The 12,961-nt window shown below is 50.0% G+C and overlaps 1 protein-coding gene across 1 annotated transcript in view; it reads left to right on the forward strand.

Annotated features, from left to right (window-relative positions):
• The window catches only part of LOC144728584 (pleckstrin homology-like domain family B member 1), a 121,338-nt gene that overhangs the window by 99,280 nt on the left and 9,097 nt on the right, over positions 1 to 12,961 (forward strand). Inside the window, 8 exon segments of the mRNA XM_078608114.1 lie at positions 2,658 to 2,804; positions 3,270 to 3,381; positions 4,783 to 4,797; positions 8,001 to 8,160; positions 9,083 to 9,173; positions 10,014 to 10,160; positions 11,019 to 11,238; positions 12,848 to 12,933. Coding sequence (XP_078464240.1) covers positions 2,658 to 2,804; positions 3,270 to 3,381; positions 4,783 to 4,797; positions 8,001 to 8,160; positions 9,083 to 9,173; positions 10,014 to 10,160; positions 11,019 to 11,238; positions 12,848 to 12,933 — 978 coding nt within the window.

Below are 12,961 nucleotides of genomic sequence, written 5' to 3' on the forward strand. Positions count from 1 at the left end.
TAGGTGCTCACTAACAGCACTTGCCCCCAACAGCCGGTAAAGGTTACGGATGACAAAAACCTCAACACATTCACAAACAACATCGTGGTCTAAAGAGGAAACACTGGTCAACAAAAAAATAACAATTCTGGCCTGGACTTTTGCAGCTGTTTTAGACTAATTTCAGGGTGCTGATTCCAAATCTGATCTCAGATTTGCTCTATCACATCTCATTTTTATGCTGTCGGCATACCCAATTTTCATTGATTTTACCCGAAATTAACTCTGTCACTTATGATTGCAAGTTGTTGCGAGTCAGTGACTGCTTTAGTGTTAAAATATGGTGCTGTATTTTTAGGATAGTATGTTTATAAGATAATTTTATGTAGATATCCACATTTATTTAATATTCTTCTTCTGCAGTTTTTATTGAAAATGCAATATTTGATATCTCAAAAACCTGATGTGATAGACAAAAACTGATGCCAGATTTGGAATCAGCACCCCAAAATTACATTAAAACCGTTGGAATACCTTATGCCAGAAAAAGTGTGTTGACCAGTGTAATAGGTAACGTTTCAGGCAATGACCCTCGGTCATGATGTGCTGCGAAGAAGGGCAATTGCCCAAACCGTCACCTATGGTACAGGGTGGCCCACAGGACACACAGGGTTGTTTTGTTTATTTCAACAAATCAGAGGCTTATTTAGCTTATTTTAACGGATGTTTTAACTGGCTTCTACTGTTATGCTTCAGTTGTTTCAATTCATTCAGTGGCTCTTCGTGGTCGTCGAGTTTGTAAACAGATAATAATGATAACAGATACAAATATTAACTTAATAATAACGTATACAAGTATTATCTTAATAATATTCATAATGGTAATGATAATTCAAACAACAGAAACATATTATTAATGCTAACAGATACAAATATTAACTTATTCATATTAATAATGCTCAGAAAAACAACAAGATATTCATAATGATAACAGATACAAATATGAACTTATTCATATTAGTAATGATAACAGATACAAATTGAATTTTTAATAATATAAACTTATACAAATATTAACGTCTTAATAATGATAATAATGATAAGGAAAAAAACACGATATTAATAATGATAACAGACACAAATGTTAACTTAAGGACTAAACAATAAAAATAAATAAAAAATACGCCAGTGTTAAAGCAAATGAAATAACCCTATGTGCCCTGACTGTTGGGCCAAGGCTGTATATCAGTTCTAGATTTGAAGCTTTCGTGACTGCAAGGATTCATACTCTTAGTTTTTTCGGTAAAGTCACGTAGGTAAAAAATGAAATAAAAATTAATAAAAATAAAATAATAAAAATCACGACGTTTCGGAGGCAACACAAGTCTCCGTCATCAGGTGGGACCGTCACAGCCAGATTCACTTGATGCAGCAAATCTGGCTATGACGGTCCCACCTGATGACCGAGACTTGTGTTGCCTCCGAAACGTCGTGATTTTTATTATTTTATTTTTATTAATTTTAATTTCATGTTTTACCTGTATATGAGTGTTCGTCATTGCAAGGCCCACCGCAGGCCACTGGTGGCCCCAGACATGCGGCACCCCGACAATACACAAACGTGAAAACATCCCCCATCATCATCGTGCTGCTGTCACGATGATGGCGGTGATGATGATGATGATGTTAGGAGGTGTGTTATTGGCAAAAATGGTGACTACCCTCCCACCCGCTCTGAAAAAGGGTGAAGAACACTGCGAATGTCATTCTCTCTCTCGGAAGGCCACACACAGGCGTTGTTATTGACGAGCGTGCCCAGTTCACCGTCGCTGGCCGTGCTTGTGCACCACTGCCAACGCGGTTAGCAGCGGCAGCGTCGCCAGCTAATTCGTTGAGGCTGAAGGGAACCTTACAGAGCCACGCCAGTGTCGGGGTGGAAAAATGTTAATTACCCCGCCTGGTATACAGGAGGTCGTGGGTTCGATCGCGACCCTGACGCCTGCTGCTGTATATTTGGAGTTTGCGTGTCTCTCTCACCGTTGTCGCGTGGATTTTTCTCCGGGTCCTCCGGTTTTTCCCTCCTCATTTACAATGAACGTGCGTTCACAGTATTTGGCTTGCTGTACATTTCCACGTGATGATAAGCCACCTCCTTGAGCCATCATTTGTGATTGCCAGGTCGCTTCCGATAAAAAGCTGTATAGCTCAGTGGGGCCCTTACCTGCTGAAATACAAAGTTTAATAATTGTTTTTTTACCCTTCTGTCTGGCAACAAAACTGACACCTTTTTACAAGGAGTCATGTTTGCATAGACCACAATACCTGTAGTCATAATGCAATCAAAAAACATAACTCTGATAATGTATGCACTGTCCTTGAAGTTGATTGGTCCACACCCGAGACAGCTTTCCTTAGAGCCTAGTCTCACATGGGTTGGACCAGATGACGCCAAAAGGCGCACAACTCAAAGACAATGCACCATCAGAGTATGAGAGCTCAGGGTAAGCATTTACCCTTCTATCTGGCAACAAAACTGACAAAAAGGTGTCAGTTTTGTTGCCAGATAGAAGGGTAAAAAACCAATTATCATATTTTTACTGGCAAATGAGGTTCCAATGGTGATACAAAGTTTAGTTTCACTTTATCTTCCCCTCGACCGCGCACGTGCGCCCGAGCAGGGCGGCCGGACGAGCGGCGACAAGCGGCGCCTGCAGCGGGAGACATCCACGCAGAGCGACATCATCACCTCGTCGTCGTCACGGCAACCCGCTTGCGGCGCTCCCGAGCATCACGCGTCGCCGTCCGGCGCCGCGCACGGGAAGAGGGTGAGCCGCTCCGAGCGCTCCGAGCGCGTGCCACGTGGCCCCGTTTGTCTGCTGCCATTCCGCCGTGACGGGCGACGCGGCCTTCGCGAGTGGCGGGGGACGCACGTGCGGGGAGGGGGGCGGAGGCGCCGCGGTTTGGCGCGCTGCCCTACGAACTCGGCGGCCAGAGTTTAGAATCGTGCCCGCGGCCACCGGGCGCCAATTGTGGCTGGCGCGGCAGCGCAAAGTGGGTGGTGCGAGTGGCCAGCACCACGCCTGCGTGGACCTAGGGGAGGCCCAGGACCGGTTCGGGATATTCGTCACAGGTGCCAGTAGCCGTGAGCGGGAATCGAAACGGGGTCGCCGGGTTCGCAGCGCAGTGCGGCGCTAAACCGTCGCGCTAAACCGTCGCGCCACCGCTCCCCCGCACACTTGACCCACACGCTCCGTGGCGTCCGCACGTGTGGCTCTCCCATCCCTCAGCAGGTGGGCGGCTTGGCTCTTGGGAGCAGCACGCTGCCCCGCAACCTGCGCAGCTCCCATGAGGAGGGCATCGCCATGGCCTCCAAGCGGCCCCCCACGGGCCCTCCACCACGAGGTGCGTCTCCCGTCTCACACGCCAACCGCACCCCCTGCCCGCCCGCCCGCCCGCCCCCACCCTGACCCCCCCGTGCAGTGGCGTAGTGACTACATTAACAGCTCGGGGGGTGGGGGGGTGCGGCAATCGGTAGAGGTGGGCCCCCCCCAAATGTTTTAAACGTCTCGCGCCGTCGCCAGATGTTACTGGTCACCTGGTTCCTAGCGCAGAGAGCTAACCGATATGCGACCACTCCCAAGCCCGACACGCAAACACTCCTGCCACATGGAACACTTTCTCCTTTGAGTCTCAGCCTCACACTGTGATACTCTGTATCCGGTCAACTCTTCAACATCTGTGCCGAGTTCATTCTGCGGGGCAATTGGTCGGAGGATAATGCAAAACACACATATATTAGACTGCGAAAGAAAATTTGTTATTGCTTAGCTACGCAGAATGGGGGTGGTATTACAGCAAGAAATCATCGCCATCCCTACTGCCAAGACTAATGCTCGTGTGCAGGCCAGGTTCTGGGATCACCGTGTGCCACACAGGGACAGCTGCCGCTGGGTGGGGGGCGGGGACCCTGGCAAATGTGTTGAGGTGAAATGAGGTGTAAAGTGCTCTTGAGACACCCAGGTGGATTGGAGGGCAGCTGTATCAGAAACAAATAATAATGATGATCATACTACACTTGAAAAAAGAGTTTTGCTGGCTCTATTTCATGGCAGCCTGGCTGGATTCCTTGCTGGCTGGCACGAAGGTGACGTCACCCGCATCCCACGGCGTAGAGCCTCCACCAGGGATGCGTGTCCCACACAAATGGGATGGAGTAGAGAGAGAGGTAGAAGGTGAGAGAGGGAGGAGGACAGAGGGAGGGAGGAAGTAACAGAGAGGAGAGGGGCGGAGAGAGAGAGAGAGAGTGAAAGGGCCTGAAAGGGAGAAACAAGGAGAGAGAGCAAAACGAAGAGAGGAGAGCGAGGGAACGTGACAAGCAGTGGGAGAGAGGATTGGGGAGAGGCAAGAGTGATTGAGACGGTGAAGGGAGAGCTGGGAATAGGGAGAGCGAGGGTGAGAGGTGAGAGAGATAAACGGGGAGAGAGGTAGGGGCAGGGAAATTGGTGAGCGGGGGGAGGAGAGGGGACGGAGGAATGGAGAAACAGAGACAAAGCGAGATATTGAGATACGTTGCGAGACATAGCACAGAGAGAAGGAAAGAGAAATGTGGAGAGAGACAGGGCTCTATATAAGTTTTGCTGGCTGGCTGGGAGGGTCAGCCGGACGGTCACGTCCAAAGGACGTGCGGGTTGTTTGTTATTGCTAAGAAACGGATCTTTAAAATGAATCTCGGTGATGAACGCCACCCCTAACTCGTTCACCTTATCTTGTTTTTCCTCTTCGTCCTGACACTTCCTCTGGCAGGTAAACACAGGAAAGGTGTGTAGCCGTGCACCTGTGTCCCGAAACGCACGCTCACCCGGTTCAACGCGGCGAACAAAGTTGGAGAACACTTTTGACGCGGCGTTGAAAGTCCAATACAAGGCGTCCATAAAACATATTATCCATTATCAAAGAATTATAGTCGCGCTGAAATTCAAATGGTGCAGTTGAAATGTTGATAGCATATTCCTTATGCAGTGAGTTCTTATATAACGCAGTAGTTGTTGTGTTTCTGAAGAACATCGCGTTATGGAAAAATCGCGTTAGACTAAATAATAATATAGGGCGAAGCACAGATAACACGTGAGATGCGTACGCAGGCCGAACAAAACTGAGATGCGTGGGTAACATCTAGTAGCATCTAGCAGCATCCCACCTTGTGTGACGCTACGCCGAGGCAGCCGTACAAACGCTTGTTCCTACTCGTGCGACGTATTTTTTTTCTCGACCGCATTATATGCAATTTGCATCCGCGTTTTAAAAAATGCATTCCCCTAATTTATCGCGTTTATATCCGATTCGCGTTATGAAAACAACACTCAGCGTTATAGGAGAACGGGCTGTACTTATTTGCTACTCGGAGTCAGATGAGTACCTCCCTTACGAGAGAAATCTAAGCGCCTGACGAAGTATGTGAAGTCCACAAGCAGTGTGGAGTGGTGGCGTAACAGTTGGCGCGCTGCATTACGAAACCAGGCGGCCCGAGTTCGACTTCCACTCTTTCCGTGATATTTACTCAAAAGCTTTGCATCGGATTCTCCTCCCAGCGGCATCCGATTGCTCGAGTTGTCCACGGTGAAACCTATTTCGCCGCCTTCCCCAACTTCTCGCGGTACCGATGTTTCCCGGTCAAAGCCACATTCATACCGAGTCACTTTGTTTACACATTACATGCCCAAGAAATCTAACTTGTCTACTGTCTATTCGTTTAATAATGGATGACACCTTTATGGACCCTCACCCCACACACACACACCCCACCACCTCCGTAGAACATTGAGATAGTTTTCATTATCATTGAGATGTTTTTTTTGCGCGCGTGTATTTTGCCTCGATTTGATATTCGTTAAACGTTGGAGGTTTTGTCGGCTTGTTTCCGTTTGACACGCGCTGAAGACACACGTGCCACTCTATTCTGTCTGTGTGCGCCAGGCACTGGGAAGGGCTTGCGTAAGAAAGGTAGGCCGAGTGGAGGGTGGGGAGGAAACCTCCCGGCGCGTTTGTTATTTGATCTGAGGGGGGGGGGGGGGGACCAAAACACACGCGCGGGGTTTTTTGTCAGGGCTTTTTTTTTACTTCACAAAAAAAGCCCGGGCCTAGCATGAGGAGTGAAGCTTGCTGAGCATGTGAATCATACAAGTGGGTGGGTTCACACTGGAGTGTAATTTTACCTCAAGTGAACGTGTTTCAGTATTCTATTCTGTCACGATGGGTTTCTCGCATCGTACTCAGAGTCGCGAGCCTTGCAGTGGTCACGCGCGGTGTGGCGATACCCGCTGGGGCAACAGCGAGTTCTATCCCCACTCACGGCCACCGACAACTTAGTGACGATTATCTTCGGCGTCTCCTAGGGTGACTCAGCCTCAAATGAGTACCTGGTGCGGTGTGTAAACATCGCCACTGGGGGGACAAAGGTTGGCCGGGCGTGGTGCTGGCCACCCACCCCTTCGTGTGCCATGCCGGCCTTCATAGGGTGCTACTCGCTAACAGCACTTGCCCCAACTGTCTGTCAAGGCTACACAGGGGATCTTTGTCTTTGATGACTGCTGAAGAGGTTTTTGCTCCCAATCCCCTTCGTGCCACCCGAACTCCGATTCGGTTGCCCGGTTCACTGGACGTTTTATGTAACGTTCCAAAGTTCAACGTAGCGGCCCGTTAGCTTCACACCCCCCCGTGCGACGTTCACTTACTGTGGGGGCTCATTGAGTGGCCGTCGCGTTAAGCCATGGGGCGTTCAAAGTGGCCCAGCGTGAACCCAACCAGAACGCTTCAAGCCGCTGCCGGCTATCACACCGACACACCGGGCAGTGCGAGACCACCAGTCGCGCCGGGGCAGCAACGACTCAGAAAGTCTAGCGTAGGCCACATTCATCAAGGATTTACGTTACCACACCTGTCAACCCCTTATCAGTGCCTACCTTATTACAGACCAATTCAGACCTTATTGGTCACCCCGTGCCCTTATAAATCTCAATGTTCCTCCTACAAAGTCCCATCACACTAATATAGTATACTACTATACAACACTACTCAACTACTACACTACCATACCTGTCAACCCCTTGTCAGTGCCTACCTTATTACAGACCAATTCAGACCTTATTGGTCACCCCGTGCCCTTATAAATCTCAATGTTCATCTTACAAAGTCCCATCACACTACTATAGCATACTACTATACGACACTACTCAACAACTACATTACCATACCTGTCAACCCCTTGTCAGTGCCTACCTTATTACAGACCAATTCAGACCTTCACAAGGGAAAAACGCAAACAGACGAAAAAAAATGTGCTCGTATTGAAACGGCTGTATGCCGTACGGACCTGAAAACTCAATTTCCCTGTACAAGAATATGGGGTAAACCCTCATGGGTTGACAGGTATGCATTATCCACATCCAGCAGCATCATCTCTAATGCCTACACATCTGGGTTAACTCCATGGAGGTCGGGGGTGGGGGGGGGCAGCACTTTCCCTGCCACGGTGACAGTTACTTGTTGCGTGACAGTCAAACTATATGTTTTAAATTCTAAGAGGTGGAATGTCACCAAGTGAAATTTAAAACCAAAATCTAGTACGGCGAGTTTTTTTTCTTTTCGAAGCAGTTGGTGACTGGGTTGAGACCGTCAATGCAGTTAAGAACCCATACTTAATGGAAGCCAGGATCTAGGCGGAAAAAAATTTAATTGTTGGTTTGACTGCTACGCGATAAGCCTCCCTCGCTATAGCAGGGCACTTGCAAAAGTGCATTTCTGCTGAATCCCGGTGTGAGCTCACTAGGAGGGATCTCAGAACTAGCTCTGTGATGTCTGCTTCCAAGGGTAATTGTCTAACACAGAGTCATATACTGATATCTGCGAGAATTCCAAACAGACACTTTATCTGATTACATTACACCGATAGTGCAATTGAGGGGAAGAAAAGAGCCAAAAGTATTTCAAATGTCCCCTCACGCTCACGCCCCGTGCTTCCACAGGTCAAGCCAGGCGAGGAATGGATGTGGGAGAGATCGGGCCCGAGCCGCCATGGCACAGGGACGGTCACCGTGGCAACACGGCCGAGCGGTCATGTGACTCCATCAGCCTGGGCAGCTCGGACAGCCTGGACACCAACGCTTCACCCGACGACATCTCCAGGTGCTCGCGCAAGGCCAGAGTCAACTAAACTATTTTTTATGTTTACCAGGTAAGGCCCACTGAGTTATATAGCTCGTTTTCAGAAGTGACCTGGCCACAAACTAAAATATTTTTTATCAACAGGGAAGGCTCACTGAGCCATATAACTCATTTTCATAAGCGATCTGGCTATCACAAATGATAGCTCGACGAAGTGGCTTATCGTCATCACGTGGACATTTATAGCAGCCAAAATTCTCTAAACGCGAGGACCTGGGGGAAAATCCACGCGACCACGGGGAGAGAGAGAGAGACACGCAAACTGCAAATATACAGCAGGCGTCAGGGTCGGGATCGAACCCACGACCTGCATACCAGGCGAGGCAGTTAACGTGGCGCCCTCGAGGAGGAAGTACAGCAAGTAGGTGTATTTATTAATAACGGTGATTGAGGTGTGAGAGTGGTTTAGTGGTCAGAGACACTAAGCCAGCACTGATGAGATCCTGGGTTTGAATCTGGGGTTTAGTCACCCGCGATTAAAAAACCTGGCTCTCAAATGTGTTCACATGATGGTCTCGGCCTGGTCACCAGTGTTTGCATGCACACACACAGACACATTCCGATCTTGACTTATTGCCCTCTGCAATATTGAGAAAGATTGTGCCATAATTAACGACAACGGAGTTCATTAAAATTCTCAATTTGAAATGACTCCTCATTAAAATGATGCCAGTAGCACAATCAGAACAAATTTTGTCAGGCCTTTCTGAACAAACAATTTCAGGGCTCATCCTTTACCGAATGTAGCAAAGAGTCTTGAGGCTCAGTTGTTAGGCTCAAACTTGTTTGTACCACCAGCGGTTAGTTATCGGCGCGCAACGTTAACGCCTGTCGTTGATTCTCTTGTCGTCTCCGCGTCTCCCCTGCCTCCCTGCCGCTAAAGCGCCAGTGGGCCGGACAGTGCGCGGTTTGAGGAAATGGAGAGGCTTCTCCGAGAAGCTCAAGCCGAAAAGTCCCACCTCCTTCAGACCAAGGTTTGTCATTCACAGCCACTGCGAGACACAGGCCTCCCCACACATTCGCGCTCGCATAGCTGCCAACCCCTTGTCAGTGCCCTACCTTGTTACAGACCAGCTCAGACCTTGTTGGCCACCCCGTGCCCCTTAGGGGGCCGTCCATAAATGGCGTCACGCGATTTTGGACGATTTTTGACCCCCCCCCCCCCGTCGTCACACGGCGTTGCAAAAAGTCAGACCCACCCTCAGATATGACGTCACAAAGCTCTGCCCCCCCCCCCCGCCGCAAACCATATTTCCATTTTTAAAATAAAACATACTTCAAATCGTTTTAAACTATTGTCATTGTAGTTGCGTATTTAATTTGGCGCTGCACTCTGATGTTGTAGGAGAAAACATTTATTAAAACGTCTATTTAATTAAGTAGAACGTGTTGTCTATATTTATTTAAAGTTGCGCATTTTGATGTGACGTCACATTTCTCAAATCACCCCCCCCCCCTCGTCACACATCGTAACAAATGTCTGACCCCCCCCCCCTAGGTGCATGACGTCATTTATGGACGGCCCCTTATGAATCTCAACGTTCATCCTACAAAGTCTCACCACAAGGGAGAAACACAAATAGACAATTTAGTTTTTGCCCCGTATTGAAACGGCTGCACGCCGTCTGGACCTGAAAACGCAATTTCCCTGTACAGGAATACGGGGTAAACCGTATGGGTTGACAGATATGCGCTCATGGGGGTTGTTTGACCATACTTCACCACGCTGGTTCAGTGCAACTCGCTCGCAGCACTTGCCTCAACGGTCTGTTAAGCCTGCACGGGGGACCTTCATCGTTTGTGCATGCGAGCAGGACCGCGAGATGGAGATGGAGCGCCAGGCGCTGGAGGAGGAGCGGAGGCTGCGGGAGGCGCTGGAGGAGCGGCTCGCCGAGGAGACGCACCGGCGCCAGCTGCTCATCGAGAAGGAAGTGCGGCTGCGCGAGCGCCACAAGGCACAGGTGCCGCTCCTCGCTCCACTCCCCACTTCTCGCTCCGCTCCACGCTTCTCGTTCCGCTCCACGCTCCACGCTTCTCGCTCCACTCCACGCTCCTCGTTCCGCACCACGCTCTGCTCCACTCCCCGCTCCTCGTTCCGCTCCACGGTCCACTTCGCTCCACGCTCCGCTGCTTGCTCCGCTCCACGCTCCGCACTCTGCTCCCCGCTCCGCTCCCTGTTCTATTCCTCTCCACTCCGCTCCGCTCTCCACTCCGCTCCTCTCTTCTCCGCGCTCCGCTCCATTCCATACCGCAATGCCTTGCTGCCTCACTGCCCTCTGCTGGCGACGTAGCCCCCGCAGCAGCCTCCAACTCCGGTGTGTGCAAGGCGGTCGCTCATCCAGGCACTGCCCAGGCTCAACCCCCCGTTTAGCTTCTGACGACATTGGGTGCATTCCTGGTGATTGACCCGCCCCTAGTGGATGTCTGTGACAGAGAGCTTCATAGACTCATCGGATTCCTCCACCTTAAATAAATATTCTGATTCTGATTTGGTCATAGGCCCGTCCCGTCTGTCAATGTTTATGTCAATTTGGGTGTTCTTTTTTTTCTTTTGTCCACGAGTCCGCTTGGTCACGTGACTGTCTGTTCGTACGTCTGGCTGTCCAATCGTCTGTCCGTCCGCCTCTCCTTCCGTACAGTCTGCTCCGTTTGCCTGCGAATCCGCCCACCCACCAACCCACCCACCAACCAACCCACCCACCCACCAATCAACCCACCCACCAATCGATCCATCTGTGAATCTGCCTTTCTCCCCCCCCTCTATCCAAAACCCACCCCCCCGTCCCACTCCACCCCCCCGCCACCCCCGGTCCACCCAGGCACGACCGCTCACGCGCTACCTCCCCAACCGCAAGGAGGACTTTGACCTGCGCGCGCACGTGGAGGGCGCGGGCCACAGCGTGGAGACGTGCTACCACGTGACGGTGACGGGGAAGACCTGCCGCGGCTTCCTCACCAAGATGGGCGGCAAGATCCGCACGTGGCGCAAGCGCTGGTTCCTCTTCGACCGCAACAAGCGCACGTTCTCGTACTACGCCGGTGCGTCGACCGGCACCCGCACCCGCCTCCCATCCCCCCGTGTCGCTCGCTCTGCCTCCTAAAGTCAAGATGATCGTTTTTTTGTTTTGTTTCGTTTCAAAATCGCGCTTTGGGAAGCGCTCCTGCGGCCGTCTGGAACCGATTGCAAAAAAAAATCATGGTTGGTAAACAGATTGAGTGTGGGATCGAATTACGATGGCGGAATGATCCAGGGTGGATCGGCACGCGGTTACTCGAGGCGAGCGGTGGCACAGCGGTTCACACCCACACCACGCTATGAACCCCCGACCCACCAGAGTTCCCGACCACGTTTGCTAGCAACAAAGACGGTCGCCGCATCGTGCGCTTTCCTGACGCACTTATGCGGCCATCTGGAACGCTCTTCCTCACGATATTAGGAAACCACAATGGAGCTTTGCACTTAGAACTGATTTTTGTGCTTAGTTTGTTGTCATATTCTCAGGTTTTTTCGGTAAAGTCACGTAGGTAAAACATTAAAAGTAATGAAAGTAAAATAAAACAAAACAAAAATAAAATTCACGACGTTTCGGAGGCAACACAAGTCTCCGTCATCAGGTGGGACCGTCACAGCCAGATTAGCTGCATCAAGTGAAGCAATGATTCAAGATTCAAGATTACATCTTGATTCAAGATTACATCTTGAATCATTGCTTCACTTGATGCAGCTAATCTGGCTGTGACGGTCCCACCTGATGACGGAGACTTGTGTTGCCTCCGAAACGTCGTGAATTTTATTTTTGTTTTGTTTTATTTTACTTTCATTACTTTTAATGTTTTACCTACGTGACTTTACCGAAAAAACCTGAGAATATGAATCATTGCAGTCACGAAAGCTTCAAATCTAGAAATTAGTTTGTTGTCCTTCCCCGCACCTCCAATTAGCACGGTTGGCTATGTACGGTGTGAAAGAAGTTCAGCATACACACATACATTCAACGTGGGTGGCTGGGTAGGTCAGCGGCCGGAGACGCTAAGCCCACACTGCTGAGTTAAACCTGGGTTCGAATGCAAGTTGTGTCCGCTCGTGGTTAAACTAAAGTAAAACTATTTTCTATTTTAGACGGGCAAGGCCCCACTGAGCTACGTCGCTCTTTTTCTGAAGCGACCTGGCTGCCACAAATGATAGCTCAATGAAGTGAATTATCATCATCGTGTGGAAATTTATGTTGATTCTAATGTTGATTCTAAAATAAAAATCCATGTGACCACGGGAAGAGAGACACACGCAAACTCCAAATATACAGCAGGTGTCAGGGTTGGGATCAAACCCACGACGTCCTGTATACCAGGGGAGGTAGTTAACATCTCTCCACCATGGCGCCTCCAAACCAGGTTCCTGTGCACATGAGAATGTAAGCAGGGCTGGATGAAGGCCTCTCCACGGCAGACGGATCGCATTGGGATGTTTTGACAATACCTCTCCACGCTGAAACGGGAGCATAGAAGTACATTACAACAGCGGATTTTACTGCGCCGCCCGCAACGTAGCGCTGCGGCCTCTAACGCGTTTTCTGCACCGCGGCGCATTGTCTACGTGTGTATTTATCGAGGGTGAGTCAATGTGCAACGTGTCTTTCCGACGTGACAGACAAACACGAGACGAAGCTGAAGGGGCTCATTTACTTCCAAGCCATTGAGGAGGTTTACTACGACCACCTGAAGAGCGCCCACAAGGTGAGGGCGACTGACGTGCGCTTCCACG

Source organism: Lampetra planeri, chromosome 29, assembly GCF_965212315.1.
Source record: "Lampetra planeri chromosome 29, kcLamPlan1.2.h2, whole genome shotgun sequence".
Classification (NCBI taxonomy): Eukaryota; Metazoa; Chordata; class Hyperoartia; order Petromyzontiformes; family Petromyzontidae; genus Lampetra; species Lampetra planeri.